Source organism: Oryx dammah, unplaced genomic scaffold (genome assembly GCF_014754425.2).
Source record: "Oryx dammah isolate SB20612 unplaced genomic scaffold, SCBI_Odam_1.1 HiC_scaffold_28, whole genome shotgun sequence".
Classification (NCBI taxonomy): domain Eukaryota; kingdom Metazoa; phylum Chordata; class Mammalia; order Artiodactyla; family Bovidae; genus Oryx; species Oryx dammah.
In genome coordinates this window covers 98,896,819-98,917,621 of record NW_024070212.1, presented here as the reverse complement: position 1 = coordinate 98,917,621, position 20,803 = coordinate 98,896,819, and the positions used below count along the sequence as shown (strand labels likewise).

The 20,803-nt window shown below is 39.8% G+C and overlaps 1 protein-coding gene across 2 annotated transcripts in view; it reads right to left on the bottom strand.

The window, feature by feature from the left end:
• EIF2B3 (eukaryotic translation initiation factor 2B subunit gamma) overlaps positions 1-18,008 on the bottom strand; it is a 118,009-nt gene extending 100,001 nt beyond the window's left edge. Inside the window, exons 1-3 of one of the 2 annotated variants that reach the window (XM_040231322.1) lie at positions 17,939-18,008; positions 14,976-15,132; positions 4,396-4,544 (exon numbers count right to left, since the gene is read on the bottom strand). In XM_040231322.1, coding sequence (XP_040087256.1) covers positions 4,396-4,544; positions 14,976-15,123 — 297 coding nt within the window. In that variant the 5' untranslated portion in view covers positions 15,124-15,132; positions 17,939-18,008. Of the gene's footprint in view, positions 1-4,395; positions 4,545-14,975; positions 15,133-17,630; positions 17,705-17,938 lie in introns of those variants that run through there. The other variant, XM_040231323.1, reaches the window with a different exon arrangement.
• Between the last annotated feature and the right edge of the window lie 2,795 nt (positions 18,009-20,803).

Below are 20,803 nucleotides of genomic sequence, written 5' to 3'. Positions count from 1 at the left end.
CACGACTGAAGCGACTTAGCAGCAGCAGCAGCAGCAGAGTGAGTTAATGAGGATTCTGATCTCAGGGATAAGGAGGAGCCCTAAAATAAGAAGTGATCAAAACCATAAGAAGAGGTAGTAGCTGGGGAATAAAATGTCCTTTTGGTAGTTACTCTACTCTTTACCTCATGCCCTCTCCTATTTATTAATAGTTGCCCCTATTATTTCTCAAGCTTCTAAGGGTTATAGGAACTCATTTGCATGGATATCCCAGGATCTCCAGTTCCAGGCTAGGGCAAAAATAACATTTCTAAGATTTATAGATTAGGGAATAGAGAGTCTAGTTTATACCTCCATACTAAACTTTTAGACAGTAACTAAAACAGCTCCTGGGAAGACCACTAAACACTCTAAGCTTCTTGGTAAACCTGGCATCTAAGCCTGTAAAAGAACACAGTTCTCTTCTCATTATCCTAGTGAAATCCTCCATTTCTTCCTTAAATAAGAAACTGTACTCAAGAAAGCCACACACCCAACATGATAGTATTAGAGATCTCCCTTCTGATCAGAAGCACCAAAATCTACTTGTACGAAAGCACAGAAAGACAAAAGAAGGCCAAAAAGTAAAAGGAAATGTCTATATACACTGAACTTCTGGAAGCCCTTACCAGGTAAATAAGACAATAAAAAGAAATGAAAGGCATTAAGATTAAAAAGGAAGATATAATACTGTTTTTATTTGCAAGCAACATGCTGTATATAGACAATCTTAAAGAATCTACAATTTAAGAAAGTCATGGGGTACAAAGCTAATACATAAAAACCAGCTGTGTGGCTATATACAAGTAACAAACAATTAGAAAATAGAATGAAAAGTACTAGTTACAATATTATCAAACTGATGAAATAGGAATAAAATTACTGAAAGATGCTCAAAACCTCTATACTGAAAATTATTTTAAAAAACACTACTGAGAGAAATTACAGGCAATCTAAATAAGTAGATGTGCAAGGATTGGAAGATTCAATATTAAGATGTCAATTCTCCCCCAAAATGACCAAAAGATTCAGTGCAATGCCAGTCAAAATCCAGAAAGCGTTTCCTGGCTAAAAACTGGCAAACTAATTCTAAAATTTATGTGGAAATGCAAAGGACTTAGAATAATCAAGGCAATCTTAAGGAAAAGGAACAAAGTTGGCAGATTTACAGTACCTGATTTCAAGACCAACTTTATAAAGTTAAGATAATCAAGACTTTATTAAATGTAGTACGGAAGCAGAGACAAGACAAACAGACCAATAGAACAAAGAAGAGAGAACAGAAATAGCACACACATAATCAGTCAGCTGATTTTCAACTAAGGCACCAGAGCAACTCAATGGGGAAAGGAAGGTCTTTTTAACAAACGATGCAAGAACAACTGAATATTCATACAGAAAAAAGTAAACCTTTATTCCTATAACATTTTTAGATGTAAACACAGAAGAATATCTTTTTAAGCTTCGGGTAAGCAAAGATTTCTTAGGATACAAAAAACACCAACCACAGGGGACTTTACTGGCAGTTCAGTGGCTAAGATGCCATGCTTCCACTGTAGGGGGCACAGGTTCAATTCCCGGTTGGGGAACTAAGATCCAGCATGCCTCGTGGTATGGCCAAAAAAAAAAAAAAAGTACTAACCATAAAAGAAAAAATCAGTAATTTGGATTTCATCAACATTTAAGACTTTTGGCCATCAAAGTCACCATTAAGAATATAAAAAGGCAAGCCAGAGACTGGCAGAAAATATTCACAACACATATCTGACAAAAGGCTTGTATCTATAATATACAAAGAATTTCTATAATCTATAATAAAAAGGCAAACAACTGAAAAAAAAAAGGCAAATGTCTTGAACAGACATTTCATGAAGATATACAAATGGTCAAAAATCACATGAAAATGTGATCAGCATCATTATTATCAGGGACATGCAAATTAAAACCACAATGAGATAGTGTTACGTAATACGCACTAGAATGGTTAAAATTAAAAAGACTGACAGTACCAAGTGTTGATGAAGATGTGAAGCAAATGCAATTCTTATACATTGCTGACAGAAGTATAAAATGTACAACCACTTAGAAAACGATCTGGCATTTCTCAATACAGTAAATCCTAAAAACTATAATGTAATTTTTTTCAAACTATAATATTTTTACAAAAAGATCTGCAGAACAATGTTCATAACAGCTTTATTCATAATATCTAAAATTTTGAAACAATGCAAATGACCATCAACAGAAAAATGGGTAAACAGTGGTATTCTTATTCAATGGAATACTACTCAGCAGTAAATAAGAACAAACTAGTTATACCAGTAATAATATGAATTTGAAAAATACTATGTTGAACAAAAGAAAAGAAAATAAAATTATATGATTTCATTTATATGTAGTTCATGAACAAGCAAAATAACATATGGTGACAGAAATCAGAATAGCAGTTGACTTTAAAGGTGGGAGATTAACTAAAACGAAGCACAAAGGAACTGTGAGAGGTGATGGAAATATTCTAGATTTGTATAATGATAACCTAGTGGCTCAGATGGTAAAGAATCCACCTGCAATGTGGGAGATCTAGGTTTGATCCCTGGGTTGGGAAGATCTCCTGGAGGAGGGCATGGCAACCCACTCCAGTATTCTTGCCTGGAGAATCCCCATGAGGAATCCACAGAGGAGCCTGGTGGACTACAGTCCCATAGGGTCACAAAGAGTTGTACATGTTGAGTGACTGAGCCACAGCACAATCTGAGTGTATATAATTGTCAAAACTCATCAAACTATATACTTAATATCTGTATATTTTACTGTGTATAAACATAAAATACATTTATACACAGTAAATGGGCACTGTGTATACAGCTACCCTGGTGGCTCAGTGGTAAAAGAATCTGCCTGCCAATGAAGGAGACTCAAGAGATGAGGGTTTAGTTCCTGGGTTGGGAAGATGTCTTGGAGTAGGAAATGGCAACCCTCTCCTGCATTCTTTCCTGGACAAGAATAAAAAACTGGCTACAATCCACAGGGTTGCAAAGAGTTAGACTCAACGGAGCATGCACAGAAAGGAAGGGAAAGGCCATGTAAATATCTGCATTAATTTTTTGCTCTTTGGTGCATAGATATGCAGAAAATAATATCTGTTTGCAATCACCAGAAATAGTAGGAGAAATTTTGCTCCCCAACTCAAATAAGATGGCAACATTATCAGAATGTAATTTTTTCCAAAGGACATCAATTTTAGAATAGTCAGCAGTGGAACTTTCTCAGTTTATGTGCCACAAACCGTGGGGGAGACTGCATCCTCATATCCACAGGCTCGCTATATAATTTTTTAAAATTTTTATTTACTTGCTATATAATTTTTAAAATAATTTATTATTTATTTATTTTTGGCTCTGCTGGGTCTTCATTGCTACACGGTCTTTTCTCTAGTTGCAGCAAGCGAGTGCTACTCTCTAGTTGAGGTACTCAGGTTTCTCATTATGGTGACTTCTCTTGCTGTGGAGCATGGGCTCTAGTGTGTGGGGGCTTCAGTAGCTGCAACACGTGGGCTCGGTAGTTGCGGCTCCCAGACTCTCAAGCACAGGCTCAACAGATGTGGTGCCTGGACTTAGTTGCCCTGAGGCATGTGGGATCTTCCCAGATCAGAGATCAAATCTGTGTTTCCCGCATTGGAAGGAGGATTCTTTACCACTGAGCCACCAGGGAAGCCCGCTCATGTTAGCTGCTTAATCAAAGGAGACTAAACTTTCAAATACTATCATGTAAAGGAGCTGAAATTTTTGAAAGTTTCTTCCTATTTCTTTCCACTCAATCTCTCATCTGCAGAGTCAACTGGTGGTCTCATTTCTATTACTACACATGAAAATGAAAGTGAAAGTCGCTCAGTCATGTCCAACTCTTTGACGCCCCATGGACTATACAGTCTGTGGAATCTCCAGGCTAGAATATTGGAGTGGGTAGCCTTTCCCTTCTCCAGGGGATCTGCCCAACCCAAGGACTGAACCCAGGTCTCCCACGCTGCAGGCAGATTCTTCATCAGCTGAGCCACCAGGAAAGCCCCTACTATACTTAAGTTTTGCTTATTCATTAACTTTATATAAATGGAATCTTTTGAAGTACATTAGAAATGTATCTTTTTTATAAAGATATATTATGACTGAAAAATACTGGAAACTAGTGACTATGACAACTGAGTGTCTAAATCTTTACTAGTAACCAAACTAAACAGCAGTTGAAACATGGGCAACAAAATATGGGGTACTAGAAAATATTTTTTAAAACACACTGTAAACTGCAATGCATTGGGAAAAACATAAGATGATATTTATTTTCAACAAATAAACAAAAAAAAATCAATAAAAAGTTTTTCACCTTAAGTTTCTGATATATGTGGCGCAGAGAATCCGCAGTTCCCATGTCAGCTTCATCAGGAATACACACAATATCTAGCTTCATTTTCATCTTGTTGAAGTCTGCACACAAAGTCTTTTGGACATCCTTGGTTGTAATGACAATGACTTCTATAGCATGAAAAAAAAGGAAGGAAAAGTGCAAAAACTCTCATTCATTTAGACAATGGCTACACTACTTCAATTAGATTTGGTCTGTTTCTAGATTTAGTAATGACAGCTAATATTATTGAGATATTGCAACACACTTTACATGCATCTTCTCAATTAATTCTTACAGCAAATTATTAAAAATTTGTAAATATTCCTCCATTTAACAAATGAGGAAACTTGGACTAAAAGATATGAAGTGACTGTTCAGGGTACATAAAACCAGTAAGCAAGAGATCTAAGATGAAACATGTTAATATATACCACTTCTTCCTGACATAAAGAATGCAAAAGAGCACTTATTAAACCATATACCAATGAGATTATATTTTATTCTATTCTATTCTAGTTTTAATTTTTGGTCACGCCATGCTGCATGTGGGATCTTAGTTCCCCTGACCAAGGATTGAACCTGTGCCCCCTGTATTGGAGGCATGCAGTCTTAACTACTGGACCACCAGGGAAATCCTGGGAGCACATTTTAAAACTTCCTTCACTACAAAGAAAGAGCTATCACCACTTCCCATCAGATGGCTATTAGTGTTTCACTGATGATCATAATGAATTCAGTAACAGACAATTTCCATGTAATAGATGCCTTCACCTTATCCATATAGCCATCAAACACTTGGGGTTCTGTCATGGATCTTTGGCAGGGTAATGCAATCCACTGCAATATAACATGTGTTGCAGATACCTGACAATTAGATTTTAGCATCTCTAAACTATAACAATTTCTATATGTGTTTCATCAGTTCAGTTCAGTTGCTCAGTCGTGTCCGGCTCTTTGCGACCCCATGAATCGCAGCACGCCAGGCCTCCCTGTCCATCACCAACTCCCAGAGTTCACTCAGACTCACATCCATCGAGTCCATGATGCCATCCAGCCATCTCATCCTCTGTCGTCCCCTTCTCCTCCTGCCCTCAATCCCTCCCAGCATCAGTCTTTTCTAATGAGTCAACTCTTCGCATGAGGTGGCCAAAGTATTGGAGTTTCAGCTTTAGCATCATTCCTTCCAAAGAAATCCCAGGGTTGATCTTCAGAATGGTCTGGTTGGATCTCCTCACAGTCCAAGGGACTCTCAAGAGTCTTCTCCAACACCACACTTCAAAAGCATCAATTCTCTGGGGCTCAGCTTTCTTCACAGTCCAACTCTCACATCCATACATGACCACAGGAAAAACCAAGCCTTGACTAGACGGACCTTTGTTGGCAAAGTAATGTCTCTGCTTTTGAATATGCTATCTAGGTTGGTCATAACTTTCTTCCAAGGAGTAAGCATCTTTGAATTTCATGGCTGCAATCACCATCTGCAGTGATTTTGGAGCCCAAAAAAATAAAGTCTGACACTGTTTTCACTGTTTCCCATCTATTTCCCATGAAGTGATGGGACCGGATGCCATTATTTTCGTTTTCTGAATGTTGAGCTTTAAGCCAACTTTTTCACTCTCCTCTTTCACTTTCATCAGGAGGCTTTTGAGTTCCTCTTCACTTTCTGCCATAAGGGTGGTCTCATCTGCATATCTGAGGTTATTGATGTTTGTGTTTCATGATAGTGCTGAATAACCTCTCCCTTTCACTATAATCATTCTTTTTTTCACTTTCTTCTTTTCTTTCTTTCTTTTTCATATCATTTAACCTTCCTTCCTTCTTTCTTCCTTTTCCCACTTAGCTTTCTTTCAGTCATTAACTCACTCATTCAACCAACAAATACAATTATATTTAATACGTAAAGGCCAAACAGGCACTGAGAATTCAGAAATGAACTAAACATGGCTCCTATTCTTAAGAAATGTAACATGAAATTTTAGACATGAAAATGGTTAAGGAAGGCTTCATGGAAGGGATGGCTTTTAAGGCAGACCATGATGAACTGAAGTCCAGTTTAGTATATACCATATATAAAATGCTGATTTACAAAGATGAATTAGACACAGTACCTGCTCTCAGGAAGATTAGTCTAACATGCCACTAACTACAGCATAAAGCAGACCTTAAAAGGTACTGAGATAGAAAAACTAAGTGTGATGAAAACATAGAGGACAGGGTGACTGACACTGTTTGTTGTTTCAAGAAGATGACATTTCCATAGGGTGGAGAGATTTTAGGTCGAGTGAAGGACATTAACTACAAACATGGGACAGTCAGTCTCATAATTGGACCAGTCAGCTCAGTTCATGCACTCAGTCATGTCTGACTCTTTTCGACTCCATGGACTGCAGCAAACCAGGCTTCCCTGTTCATCACCATCTCATGGAGCTTGTTCAAACTCATGTCCATTGAGTCAGTGATGCCATCCAGCCATCTCATCCTTTGTCATCCCCTGCTCCTACTGGCTTCAATCTTTCCCAGCATCAGGGTCTTTTCCAATGAGTCAGTTCTTCACATCAGGTGGCCAAAGTATTGGAGCTTCAGCTTCAGCATCAGTCCTTCCAATGAATATTCAGGACTGATTTCCTTTAGGATGGACTGGTTGGATCTCCTTGCAGTCCAAGGGACTCTCAAGAGTCTTCTCCAACACCACAGTTCAAAAGCATCAATTCTTCGGTGCTTAGCCTTCTTTACAGTCCAACTCTCACATCCATACATGACTACTGGGAAAACCATATCTTTGACCAGAAGGACCTTTATCAGCAAAGTAATGTCTCTGCTTTTTAATATGCTGTCTAGGTTGGTCATAGCTTTTCTTCCAAGGAGCAAGAATCTTTAAATTTCATGGTTGCAGTCACCATCTACAGTGATTTTGGAGCCAAAGAAAATAGTCTGTCACTGTTTCCACTGTTTCCCCATCTACTTGCCACAAAGTGACCAGACGCCATGATCTTTGTTTTTGAATGTTGAGTTTTAAGCCAGCTTTTTCACTCTCTTCTTTCACTTTCATCAAGAGGCTCTTTAGTTCCTCTTCACTTTCTGCCATAAGGGTGGTGTCATCTGCATATCTGAGGTTATTGATATTTCTCCTGGCAATCTTGATTCCAGCTTGTGCTTCATCCAGCCCCGCATTTCGCATGATGTACTCTGCATAAAAGTTAAATAAGCAGGACGACAATATACAGCCTTGACATACTCCTTTCCCAATTTTGAATCAGTCCATTGTTCCATGTCCAGTTCTAAATGTTGCTTCTTGACCTGAATACAGATTTCTTGGGAGGCAGGTAAGGTGGTCTGATATTCCCATCTCTTTCAGAATTTTCCACAGTTTGTTGTGATCCATACTGTCAAAGGCTTTAGCATAGTCAATGAAGCAGAAGTAGATGTTTTTCTGGAACTCTCTTGCTTTTTCAATGATCCAGCAGAGATTGGCAATTTGATCTCTGGTTCCTCTGCCTTTTCTAAAACCAGCTTGAATGTCTGGAAGTTCACGGTTCATGTACTGTTGAAGCCCATAATGGAGAATTTTGAGCATTACTTTGCTAGCATGTGAAATGAGTGCAATTGTGCAGTAGTTTGAACATTCTTTGGCATTGCCCTTCTTTGGGATTGTAATGAAAACTGACCTTTTCCAGTCCTGTGGCCACTGCTGAGTTTTCCAAATTTTATGGCATATTGAGCAGCACTTTAACAGCATCATCTTTTAGGATGTGAAATAGCTCAACTGGAATTCCATCACCTCCACTAGCTTTGTTTGTAGTGATGCTTCCTAAGCTTTGAGTTCACTCTAGGATGTCTGTCTGTAGGTGAGTGATTGCACCATTATGGTTATCTGGGTCATTAAGATCTTTTTTGTATAGTTCTGTGTATTTTTTGCTACCTCTTCTTAAAATCTTCTGCTTCTGTTAGGTCCATACCATTTCTGTCCTTAATTGTACCCATCTTTGCATGAAATGTTCCCTTGGTATCTCTTCATTTTCTTGAAGAGATCTCTAGTCTTCCCCATTCTATTGTTTTCCTCTATTTATTTGCATTGATCACTTAGTAAGGCTTTCTTATCTCTCCTTGCTATTCAGTATGGAGAGACTAATGCTAAGCAGGGCTACGAACTTCCTAAAATAATGAACTATATGAACAGAATGAACAAAGAGTTTATAGATCAACTACAGAACATCATGTTTAGGAGTCATTCTCCAAATTCTGAGTTAGCCTCATTCAGAAGGAATTTTCTATATAATAGGCATTTAATATGCCACAAAAAACTATCCCCAAATATAACTAAAGATATATAGCAAGAGGAAAAAAAAGTGATAGATGACAAAGCCATAACAACTTATTAAAGGAAAGCAGTATATTTAAAAGTGTATTAAGATGTGTCACTCACCTGTGATATTGAGTTCTAAAAAGAAAATCTTTTCTAAAACACATCTCAATGTCAATATCATACAGACCACTGCAAAGAACTGTTCATGGATCTGTCTCAAGAAAGTATGACTGGAATAAACACTGGATCATAAGCCTAGGGCCCAGCATCTGGCACCACCTCCATCTGGTATTCTAATCTGCTATATCTAACTAAAGGACACCTCAAACTCATTGTGGCCAAAGCCAAACTCACTGTCTTCGCTCAAACCCGTTTATTGTCTTACATTTCCTCTCCTATTACTGATATCACTATCCACTTAGTTACTTACCTAAGCAGAAAGTAGAGGGAACTCGTCCCCTTCTTTCCACTACCCCTCCCCATGAATCAACAACTTTCCCAAATGGGCCTTCTTCGCCATCCTTAGCACTAGCCTTAGTTCAGGCCCTCTTTGCTGTTAGCATGGACTTTTGTATCAATCTCTTAACTCATTTCCTTGCTTATAGTCTTGACTCCCTCATACTAATTCTTCATACAGCTCCCAAAGCAGTTTTTAAAAAAAATCTGTATTTCAAATTTATTATCATAAAGTTGTTCACATTTGCTTATTATCTTTTTTGTTTGTTTGCTTGTTTTGGCTGCGCTGCATGGCTATAGGATCTCAATTCCCCACCAGGGACTGAACCTGGGCTACGGCAGTGAAAGTGCAGAATCATAACCACTAGACCACCAAGGAACTCTCTTGCTTATTAACTTTTAGTGTCTGTAGGATTTGTGGTGATGTTTCGTCTTTCATTCCTGTTATTAGTAATTTGTGTCTTCTCCCCTGTTTTTGATCAGTCTAACTAAAGATTTAACAATCTATTGATTTTTTTTTTAAAGAATCATCTCTTGGTTTTACTGATTTTCTCTAATGCTTTTGGCTGCTATTTCACTTACTGCTATTGTTACCATTTTTATCTCCTTTCTACTTGAGTTTCATTTGCTTCTCTTTTTCCAGTTTGTCAAAGTAGAAACTTAGATGATAATTTGAGACATTTCTTTTCTAACAGAGAACTTAATGTTATAAAATTTTCTCTAAACATTGCTTTAGCTACATCCCTCAAATTTGAAAATATTGAATTCTCCTTTTCATTAAGTTAAAAACATTTTCTAATTCCCCTTGTGGTCAGATGGCCAAAAAGCACAAGAAAAGATGATCAACATCACTAATTATTAGAGAAATGTAAATGAAAACTACAATGAGCTATCACCTTACACTGGTCAGAATGGCCATCACCCAAAAAATTCTAAGAACAATAAATGCTAGAGAGGGTATGGAGGAAAGGGAACCCTCCTACGCTGTTGGTGGGAATGTAAATTAGTACAGCCACCATGGAGAACAGTATGGAGGTTCCTTAAAAAACTAGAAACTACCATATGACCCAGCAATCCCACTCCTAGGCACATAAACCACAATTCAAAAAGATACATACAAAAAAAAAATAAATGCAGCCCGATGTTCACTGCAGCACTATTTACAATAGCCAGGACATGGAAGCAACCTAAATGTCCATCAACAGAGGAACAGATAAAGAAGATGTCATATATATACTTGGTAGAATATTGCTCACCCATAAAAAAGACAAAATAATGCCATCTGTAGCAACATGGACGGACCTAAAGACTGTCATACTAGGTCATGTAAGTCAGGCACAGAAAGATAAACATCATATGATATTGCTTATACGTGGAATCTAAAAAAAAAGGGTACAAATGAAATCTGTATAGAAGCAGAGCCACAGATGTAGAAAACAAACTTATGGCTACCAGGGGACGAGGGGGAGAAGGGATAAATTGGAAGTTTTGGATTGACGTAGAAACACTACTATATAAAATAGGTAACTAATAAGGACGGATGCTAAAGCTGAAGCTCCAGTACTTTGGCCACCTCACATGAAGAGTTGACTCATTGGAAAAGACTCTGATGCTGGGAGGGATTGGGGGCAGGAGGAGAAGGGGACGACCGAGGATGAGATGGCTGGATGGCATCACTGACTCGATGAATGTGAGTCTGAGTGAACTCCGGGAGTTGGTGATGGACAGGGAGGCCTGGCGTGCTGCGATTCATGGGGTCGCAAAGAGTCGGACACAACTGAGCGACTGAACTGAACTGAACTGAATAAGAACCTACTGTATAGTACAGGGAACGCTACTCAATACTCTGCAATGGCCTATACGGGAAAAGAGTCTAAAGAAAGAGTGGATATATGTGTATGTATAACTGACTCACTTTGCTGTACACCTGAAACTAATACGATACTATAAATCAACTCTACTCTAATAAAATTGTTTTTTAAATTTCCTTTGTGGTTTCTTCTTTGGGTTATGTACAGATATGTGGTTTGATTTCCAAATACTTATGGATTCTCTTGATACCTCTATGTTATTGATTTCTACTGTAACTCTACTGTGGTTAGAGAATATATTTTATATTAATCTTCAAAGATTTATTGAGACCTGATTTATCTCAAAAAATACAGTCTATCTTGGTAAAAGTTCTTAGCATTTGAAAAGAATTGTGCATTCTGCTTTACTAGGTGGCATATTCTATAAATGTCAATTAGGTAAAATTGTAAAAAATCATAATGAATCCACAAAAGGCTGCCAGAATTAATAATAAGAGTATTTAGCAAAGTTGTAGGATACAGGGCAACATAAAAAAGCTATGTTTTTATGTACTGGCAACAAATTTTCTGGAAACTGGAATAATTACCATTTATGATAACACCCTCTTCCAATAACACAAGAGAAGACTCTACCCATGGACAACACCAGATGGTTGACACTGAAATCAGATTGATTATATTCTTTGTAGCCAAAGATAGAGAAGCTCTATACAGTCAGCAAAAATAAGACTGGGAGCTGACTGTGGCTCGGATCATGAACGCCTTATTGTCAAATTCAGACTAAACTTGAGGAAAGTGGAGAAAACCACTAGATCATTCAGGTATGACCTAAATCAGATCCCTTATGACTATACAGTGGAAGTGAGAAATAGATTTAAGGGACTAGATCTGATAGACAGAGTGCTTGATGAACTATGGACGGAAGTTCATGACATTGTACAGGAGACAGGAATCAAGACCATACCAAGAAAAAGAAATGCAAAAAAGCAAAATGGCTGTCTGAGGAGGCCTTACAAACAGCTGTGAAAGAAGAGAGGTGAAAAGCAAAGCAGAAAAGGAAAGATAAACCCATTTGAACGTAGAGTTCCAAAGAATAGCAAGGAGAGATAAGAAAGCCTTCCTCAGCGATCAACGCAAAGAAATAGAGGAAAACAATAGAATGGGAAAGACTAGAGATCTCTTCAAGAAAATGAGAGATACCAAGGGAACATTTCATGCAAAGATGGGCACAATGAAGGACAGAAACGGTATGGAGCTAACAGAAGCAGAAGATAGTAAGAAGAGGTGGCAAGAATACACAGAAGAACTGTACAAAAAAGATCTTCACGACCCAGATAATCATGATGGTGTGGTCACTCACCTAGAGCTGGACATCCTGGAATGTGAAGTCAAGTGGACCTTAGGAAGCATCACTATGAACAAAGCTAGTGGAGGTGATGGAATTCCAGTTGAGCTGTTTCAAATCCTGAAAGATGACGCTATGAAAGTGCTGCACTCGATATGCCAGCAAATTTGGAAAACTCAGCAGTGGCCACAGGACCGGAAAAGGTCAGTTTTCATTCCAATCTCAAAGAAAGGCAATGCCAAAGAATGCTCAAACTACTGCACTCATCTCACACACTAGTAAAGTAATGCTTAAAATTCTCCAAGCCAGGCTTCAGCAATATGTGAATCATGCATAGTACATCATGAGAAATGCTGGGCTGGAAGAAGCACAAGCTGGAATCAAGATTGCCGGGAGAAATATCAATAACCTCAGATATGCAGATAACACCACCTTTATGGCAGAAAGTGAAGAAGAACTAAACAGCCTCTTGATGAAAGTGAAAGTGGAGAGTGAAAAAGTTGGCTCAAAGCTCAGCATTCAGAAAACTAAGATCATGGCATCCAGTCCCATCACTTCATGGCAGATAGTTGGGGAAACAGTGGAAACAGTGGCTGACTTTATTTTTCTGGGCTCCAAAATCACTGCAGATGGTGATTGCAGCCAGAAAATTAAAACACGCTTGCTCCTGGGAAGGAAAGTTATAACCAACCTAGACAGCATATTAAAAAGCAGAGACACTACCTTGCCAACAAAGGTCCGTCTAGTCAAGGCCATGGTTTTTCCAGTGGTCATATATGGATGTGAGAGTTGGACTATAAAGAAAGCTGAGGACCAAAGAATTGATGCTTTTGAACTGTGGTGTTGGAGAAGACTCTTGAGAGTCCCTTGGACTGTGAGGAGATCCAACCAGTCAATTGAAAAGGAGATCAGTCCTGGGTGTACATTGGAAGGACTGATGTTGAAGCTGAAACTCCAACACTTTGGCCACCTGATGCGAAGAGCTGAGTCATTGGAAAAGACCCTGATACTAGGAAAGATTGAGGGCAAGAGCAGAAGGGGACGACAGAGGATGAGCTGGTTGGATGGCATTACCAACTCGATGGACATGGGTTTGGGTGAACTCCGGTTGTTGGTGATGGATAGGGAGGCCTGGCATGCTGCAGTTCATGGGGTTGCAAAGAGTCAGACACAACTGAGCGACTGAACTGAACTGAACAAATAAATATAATAAAATATGTGTAAGTCCTATACACTGAAAACTATAAAGTAGTTGTTTTAGTTGAGAGAAATTACAAAGGCCTAAATAAAAGGAGAGATATACCATGCTCCTCAATCAGAAGACTCAATACTGTTAAGATGTGAATTCTCTTCCTACTGATCTACCAATTCAATTCAGTCTTAATCAAAATTCTAGCAACTATTTTTGTAGAAACTGATAAGCTGATTCTGAAATTTATATAAAGATACAAAGGACTTATGGTAGCGAAAACATGAATTTAACTATATTAAACTTCAGTTTAGTAAGCTGTTCAGAACTTCCTTGGGCTTCCACTGCAGAAGGCATGGGTTTGATCCCTGGTTAGGGAACTAGGATCCCACATGCCTTGTGGCACAGCCAAAAAAAAAAAGGCTCTTCACTGATTTCCCACTGCTTTCAAGAAAAAAAAAAAATCTAAATTCCTCAACATGGAATACAAGGCCCTTCATAGTATAATGCCTGTTTATTTCTCTCATTACATTTATTCCCTCTTACGCTCAATATTGCTCTTGTTGTTTAGTCACTAAGTCATGTCTGACTCTTTGTCAACCCCGTGGACTAGAGCCCACCAGGCTCCTCTGTCCATGGGATTTCCCAGGCAAGAATACTGGAGTAGGTTACCACTTCCTACTCTAGGGGATCTTCCCGACCAAGGGATCAAACCTGCATCTCCTGCACTGCCAAGCAGATTCTTTACCACTGAGCCACCAGGGAATACATATGATATTACAGCCACAAAAAATGAAAAGTAGTTGCGAGAATATGTGCTGATCATGACTCTATCTCTGCAAAATTTACTACTTCTGTATGAAATACTTCTTCCACACTGGTCAGAATGTTAATCTATTTTTCAAGAGTCAATTCAAGGGTCAGCTACTCTGTAAAGTCTTCTCTGAATCTCTCAAGTTCAAACAGTATCTTCCTTATATTAATAACAAGCACTTATAATGTGCCTCTGTTAGAACATTTATCACATTTCACAATGATAATCTGTTTATATGTGTTTATCTCTCCACTACACTTTAAGGTTCTAGAAATCAGGGCCTGAGTTAACCTTTTCAATTCCGTAGTCCAGTGTTGAATATACTACCTGGCAAATGCAGGTTCTCAGTAAATACTATGAGGCATATGGTCATTCTCATATTATGTTCTGATATCCTTCCAGGGTTATCTTGGATCACTGTGGAGACCAGCTCTAAAAAAGAAACACTTAGCACTCTCTTCTCAACCTTTTTCGCACAGCAAGAGAGTACTGCAAAGTTTCTAATTTAAAGAGGCCCGTCTCCAGCCAACATTGAGTCCTAGTCTTCTTTCATTCATTTCTCTCACCCTCATAAAGCTGACAAATTACTGGGATGAAGAACCCTAAAGGTTTTGTGAGTATATCTCATTGCCATAACTCACCTTCAAATCCAACACGCTCAAGCAGGTTCAGTGGGTACCAAATTAAAGGTTTGTTGCCGACTGGAAGCAGAGGTTTGGGAATACTAGAAGTCAGGTCTGTCATTCGTGATCCCCCTCCAACTGCCATTACAACTGCTTGAAATTCCATTTTTAAAAACTGTAATCACAGAGAAAACCAAGAGAAAAATGTAATAAAATCAATGCACACACAGTATTAATCTTATTTTTATTTAGGTTATTGATATTCACTTATGACAAACATGTCATTTCCAACTCCAATAACCAGAATAAGAAAGACTCTTTAGCCACAGTATAAACATCACATTTATCCTATTCTCTTACTGATACATACTCTCATTTCCAGCCTGGGCTAGAGGGGGGAAAATGAATAAAACAAAAATCTGGCTCTTGCTCTTGAGTTATTGACAATTAAGTGAAGACAAATGCAGTAAATTACAATACAACATCATTAATGCCATGACAGGGATATATCTAAAGTGCAGTAGGCATATACAGTGACAGTAACACCTAAGTCTTCCTAGAAAAGACAGGAAAGGTTTTACAGGAAAGTAATGCTTGAGCTGACTCTTAAAGGAGTAAGAGTTTATCAAGCTGGTTTCTGATATGTGAGTTTGTACTCCCTGAAAAAAAATTTTAAACTTTTGACTAGAATTAACAGCACAAAGACAAGCACATTAGATCTCTGAAAAGTCTGAAATGACTTAAGATGCTTCTGTTAATTCAGCCACCTGCTCCCATTTTTTCATTACCCCCAACTTGAAATATAACATTATAAACTCAAATGTAGGCTTGTATCTTAACCTAGGTTTGCAGAGCCCAATTACAGAAACAAACCAAGTTAATTTCTTTTTTTCAGACTCAAGGTGATAAATGAAACTGTTTGACATTCAAAAAAATCTCTTTACAGCTGCTATCACAGAAGAGAGGCACATTAAAAGCTCACAAATCCTTACTGATTTAAAATAAAAGTACTATTTGACTTACAACAAATGATGTAACCTTTTAAAAACAAAGTGAAATTCAATGCTCTGGAAACAAAAATGTATTTAACACCAAACTGGTAAATAATGTTGCTCCTTTATCATAATTTTGATCAGTCCTGGGCTCTTCACATCAGTATCTAAACTACAACACACACACACCTCATACACCCCAGCACAAAGTAAAGGCTCTTATACAACATCCACAATGTAAAGATATGGTACTTTCAATTCCAGCAGGCACTGCCTCAGATTGGTATTTAACTACAATCTGGAATTATATAAATCTCATAACATCTGATGTTACTATGAAAAGTATTAACACTGGATCCTTAAGAGTTAAAAGACCTGAGTCTGAGTTCTGGTTCTGTCACTTACAGGTGAGGTAACCAGGGGCCTGACATTTAAAACTCAGCATCCTCAGTTTCTAGAAAAGAGCCTGGTGGTTAAGTTCACCAGCCCTTTAACCAGACTGCCTGGATTTTAATTCTAGCTCTACCATGAATTAGCTGTATGATCCAAGGTAAGCTACATACCTATCCCAAGCCTCCATTTTCTTAATTTTCTAAGGTGAGGATAATTTCTACTTCACAGAGTTGTTATAAATATTAAATAAGTTAACCCAAGTAAAGCACACAAAACAATGACAAGCATTATATAAGTTTTTGATAATAGGTCATGGAAACTTTTTGTGCCAGCTGAACCATGCTGTTGCATAATTCTGGCCCCTGTATCACTATTCTTAGTTGCCTTTCTCCTGTGTCCAGTATGTAATCACCAATTAAACTTTAAAGACTCAGTTGAAGAATCACCTTGTGTATAAAGACATTCTTATCCCTTCCCACCCTCTCAGAGAAGTAACTCTTTTCTCCTTAAAGGCTTCCATTCTACTATATGCAGATTATCTCTACCTTTCAGGATTCACTGCCCATTTATTTTAATTTTCATTATTTCTTGGCTGCCGCAAGTGTGGCATGTGGGATCTTACTCCCCTCTCCCCCAACCCACCCCCCGGGATGGAACCCACTGCCCCTGCATTGGAAGTGTGGAGTCTCAACCACTGTACTGCCAGCGAAGTCCATCTGCCTGTTTAAATGTCTATTTCCTGTGAGTTCCTTGGCTGTCATCGTTGTATCCCCAGTACCTGACATAATTCCTGTCAGATACCAGGCACTCAGTCAGTACTCGTGGAATGAGCATCTGTGAACCTCACAACAACCCAGAGTAAGCATCGAGCTCAAACATGTGCAGAAGGGACATAAGAACCCAGGTCACTAGGATCTGAGGTTCCTGCTCTCAATGAGGCTCTGGGTGATAATCATGAACATAACTGATACCAGGCAGCCTGACAAATGTCTCAATGCCACTGCCGCGACTCTGAGCGATGGGAATCAAGGCAAAAACTCTCTAGCCACTCAGGCTTTAGAGAGGTTGTTCATGGCATCTTCAACCTGTCTCCGATACAGCCCTCACTGCCTTCTCCCTTTGTAAATTGATAAAAACCCCGAATCACAACTGATCTCTCAGCCAGACTTTATTGTATTGCTCTTTGTATTTGTATCTTGCACCTAAAATAATCAGAAACAGAATAAAAAAACGAAGGACTTTTAAGTGGAAAGGATCAAGCACTGTGCGCAGGGCGTTCGGTGCTCACTCGCCGTGACTTCCAGCAGATCCTCCCCTCCCTGAAACTCAATTTCCTCAACTTTTGCACAAGGTGGCTGGCTCGGATGCTCCCCGAGTTTCCTTTTAGTTCGGCCTCTTGGCTCCGCGGCCAGGTCCGGGAGGCACTCGAGCTGGCGACTCGGGCTCTGCACCCCTGCAAGCCCCTCGGGCCCTCCTCTACCAGGCTTGAGGAGCCCGCCTCCCTCCGGTGAAGTGAGGCTCGGCGGCCTCCACCGCGCGGCTCCCCCCGCCAGCCAGCTCGTGCGCGGCCTGGCAGCGCAGAAGCCTCAGCTTTACCTCAGGTCCCCGCGCGCCGCCACGGTTCCCAGCGCTCCCCGCGCTCCCCACGCCGCCGCCGACTGACAGCCAAAAGGCGCAGGCGCACGATGGCCGGGCAGATCGATGGGACGCGCTGGGCAGGCCCGCAGAGAAGAAAACGAGCACCGAATAATAGATGACGGCCGAAAAGGATGCTGCGGGGAGGAGGGGAGGGGTAGAGGAGGCGGGGCCGCCGGAGCCTTTTCATTCATTCACAAATTACCAACGCCCACTGAGCGTCCCTCACGTTGCAGGGGAACTAGTCACAGTCTCTTCCTTCAGGCAATTCTTCTAGGACCTGGTCCCTACTACCACTCTGCGGAAGGACAGCTCATTAGGAGCTGCGGTTTTGGGCTGACCAGTGGAGAAATCACCAAGGATCTATGTCCAGTGAGGTCTAATGTGGCCACTCAACGTTGGCTTTCTGAACCAGATTATTATTGTATGGAAAACATCCACCTTTAGCCATCAAAAGTTGGTCGGGAGTGTGGGATTCAGGAAGATCTCACTGTAATGGTGGGGAAAATCCCCTGGAGGAGGCATAGCAACCCACTCCAGTATCCTTGTCTGGAAAACCCCATGGACAGAGGAGCCTGGTGGTCTACAGTGCATAAGGTTGCCCAGAGTCAAACGACTGAAGCGACTTAGCAGCACTGTGATGGTGATACTGAACAGTGGCTTGGAGAGAGTGAGTCAAATGAATATCTTGGGTAAGAGCCTTCCAAGAAGACTAGCCAGCAAGTGCAAAGGCCTTGGAGAGAGAAGGCAACTTCGGAGAACAAAGAAGCCAATAGAGCTGAAGAAAAGTGAGCTGGGGGAGAGTGGATGATGGCAGAGGAAGCCGGAGAGGCAATGGGGGAGAAGGTGGAGAATTCAGATCCTGTGGGTCTTGTAGGCATTGTGAGGACCTTGACTTGTGCAGCGGAGCAGCGATATAACAGGCTTTTAGAGGATCTCTGTGGTTGCTGTTTTGATAATAGAATCTCTGCTTCCAGAGACCAGTTAAGAAGCTGCAACATTCGGATGAGAGAACCCAAACATCTGAGTCTAGACTCCAACAATTGTGAGATAACAATAAAATAATTCTTTTTTGTTTGTTTTGTTTTAAGCAGTACATTTTTAAGGCAGATTGTTAAGCTGCATTATCTGGTTTGGGGTAGGGGTTGTGTGGTTTCTGTCTTTTGGGCCACACTGCTGGGCTCAAGCTATCTTAGTTCCTCAACCAGAAATTGAACCCAAGCCTTGGCAGTGAAAGCATGGAATCCTAACCACCGGACCACCAGGGGATTCTGTAAACTACATTGAATAACAGGAACAATGGTCGTTCTCTCTTTTGGAAGGTTCCCTCTTTTTCTATCCATCTCTTTTTAATAATAGTTCTTTAATTTAAAAAAATGTATCTGTTTTATTTTTGGCTGCATTGGATCTCCGTTGCTGTGCAAGGGCTTTCTCTGGTTGGGTGAGTGGGGCTACTCTTCCTTGTCGTGCACAGGCTTCTCGGTGCCGTGACTTCTCCTGTTGCAGAGCACAGGCTCTGAGGCACGAGGGCTTTAGCAGTTGTGGCACACAGGCTTAGCTGCTCAGTGCCACATGGAATCTTCCCCAGCCAGGGATCAAGCCCATGTTCCCTGCATTGGCAGGTGGATTCTTAACCACTGGACCACCAGGGAAGTCCTCTATCCATCTGTTAAAACTTTAGTTACCTTAGCTCCCTGCCAGTTAGGAAGCGAAGTCCTCTATCCATCTGTTAAAACTTTAATTACCTTAGCTCCCTGCCAGTTAGGAAGCGGAGTCCAACTTCTGCAGTAAAAATAAAGGAATTTGACTTCATTCAACAATATTTATTGTATCCCTAATATGTGCCAACCAGTGTCTGAGATCCTAGATAGTGGGACTACAACAATCAGTGAGAAAGACAGGACTTGTAACTTTTCCCCGACTTTCAGCCAGAATAGTAAGAGCTCAGCCTAGAACGTACAAAAAAAAAAAAAAAGTCCTGTGGCCACATCCATAAAACTAGCGTATCTGTGCCCTGCCTCTCTTTCACTTTAGAATGTTGGTGATGAGTTATTGGAAAATTACTTAGCTCTAAACACTGAGTTGGTAAAGAGAGCCATGGAGTGATTGCTTTGGCCACAGGAGACCTGAAACTTGATTACCATTTCCTTCTGCAGCAAGATTCTTTCTCTTGGTATTAGCTCAAGCAAGCAGAAGCCTTGGGAATTACAGCCTGGTTTTGAGGTCAGAACTAGTTATGAAGTAAGAATAGCATTCAACCTCCTATCTGGCATCCATTTTAAATGCTCATGTTTAAATCAGCAAATGTTTTCAGGGAACTGGAGGAATTTCTCCTCTAGTTGAAGAAAGTAGTTGAAGGATTACTTCAATTTAAACTCACTTTAAATTATTTCCTTGGAGCAGTATGTTTTGGTTTCTGGACTCTTTACAGTCTTAAAAATTATTGGAAGCTTCAAAGAGCTTTTGTTTGTATAGGTTGAATCTGTCGATACCAACCATATTAAAAATTCAAACTGAGAAATTTTAAAAACATTAATTCATAAAAAATAGAAACAAAACCATTACATGGTAACAGTAACACTTTATTGAAAACAACTATGTTTTCAAAAGAAGAATGCAATGGTTTCATCTTTCTTTTGCAAACCTCATTAATGTCTAGCTTAATAGAGAACAGCTGAATTTTCCCATCAGTTGTGGAATATGGTTTGGGATGATGAAAACCTGACCTCACACAGATACATAGTCAGAAAAAAGAAAGAGAGTTTAATAGTCTTTGTCAAATAATTGTGAGTATTCTTCAGTACTACACACTAAACTCAAGAAATG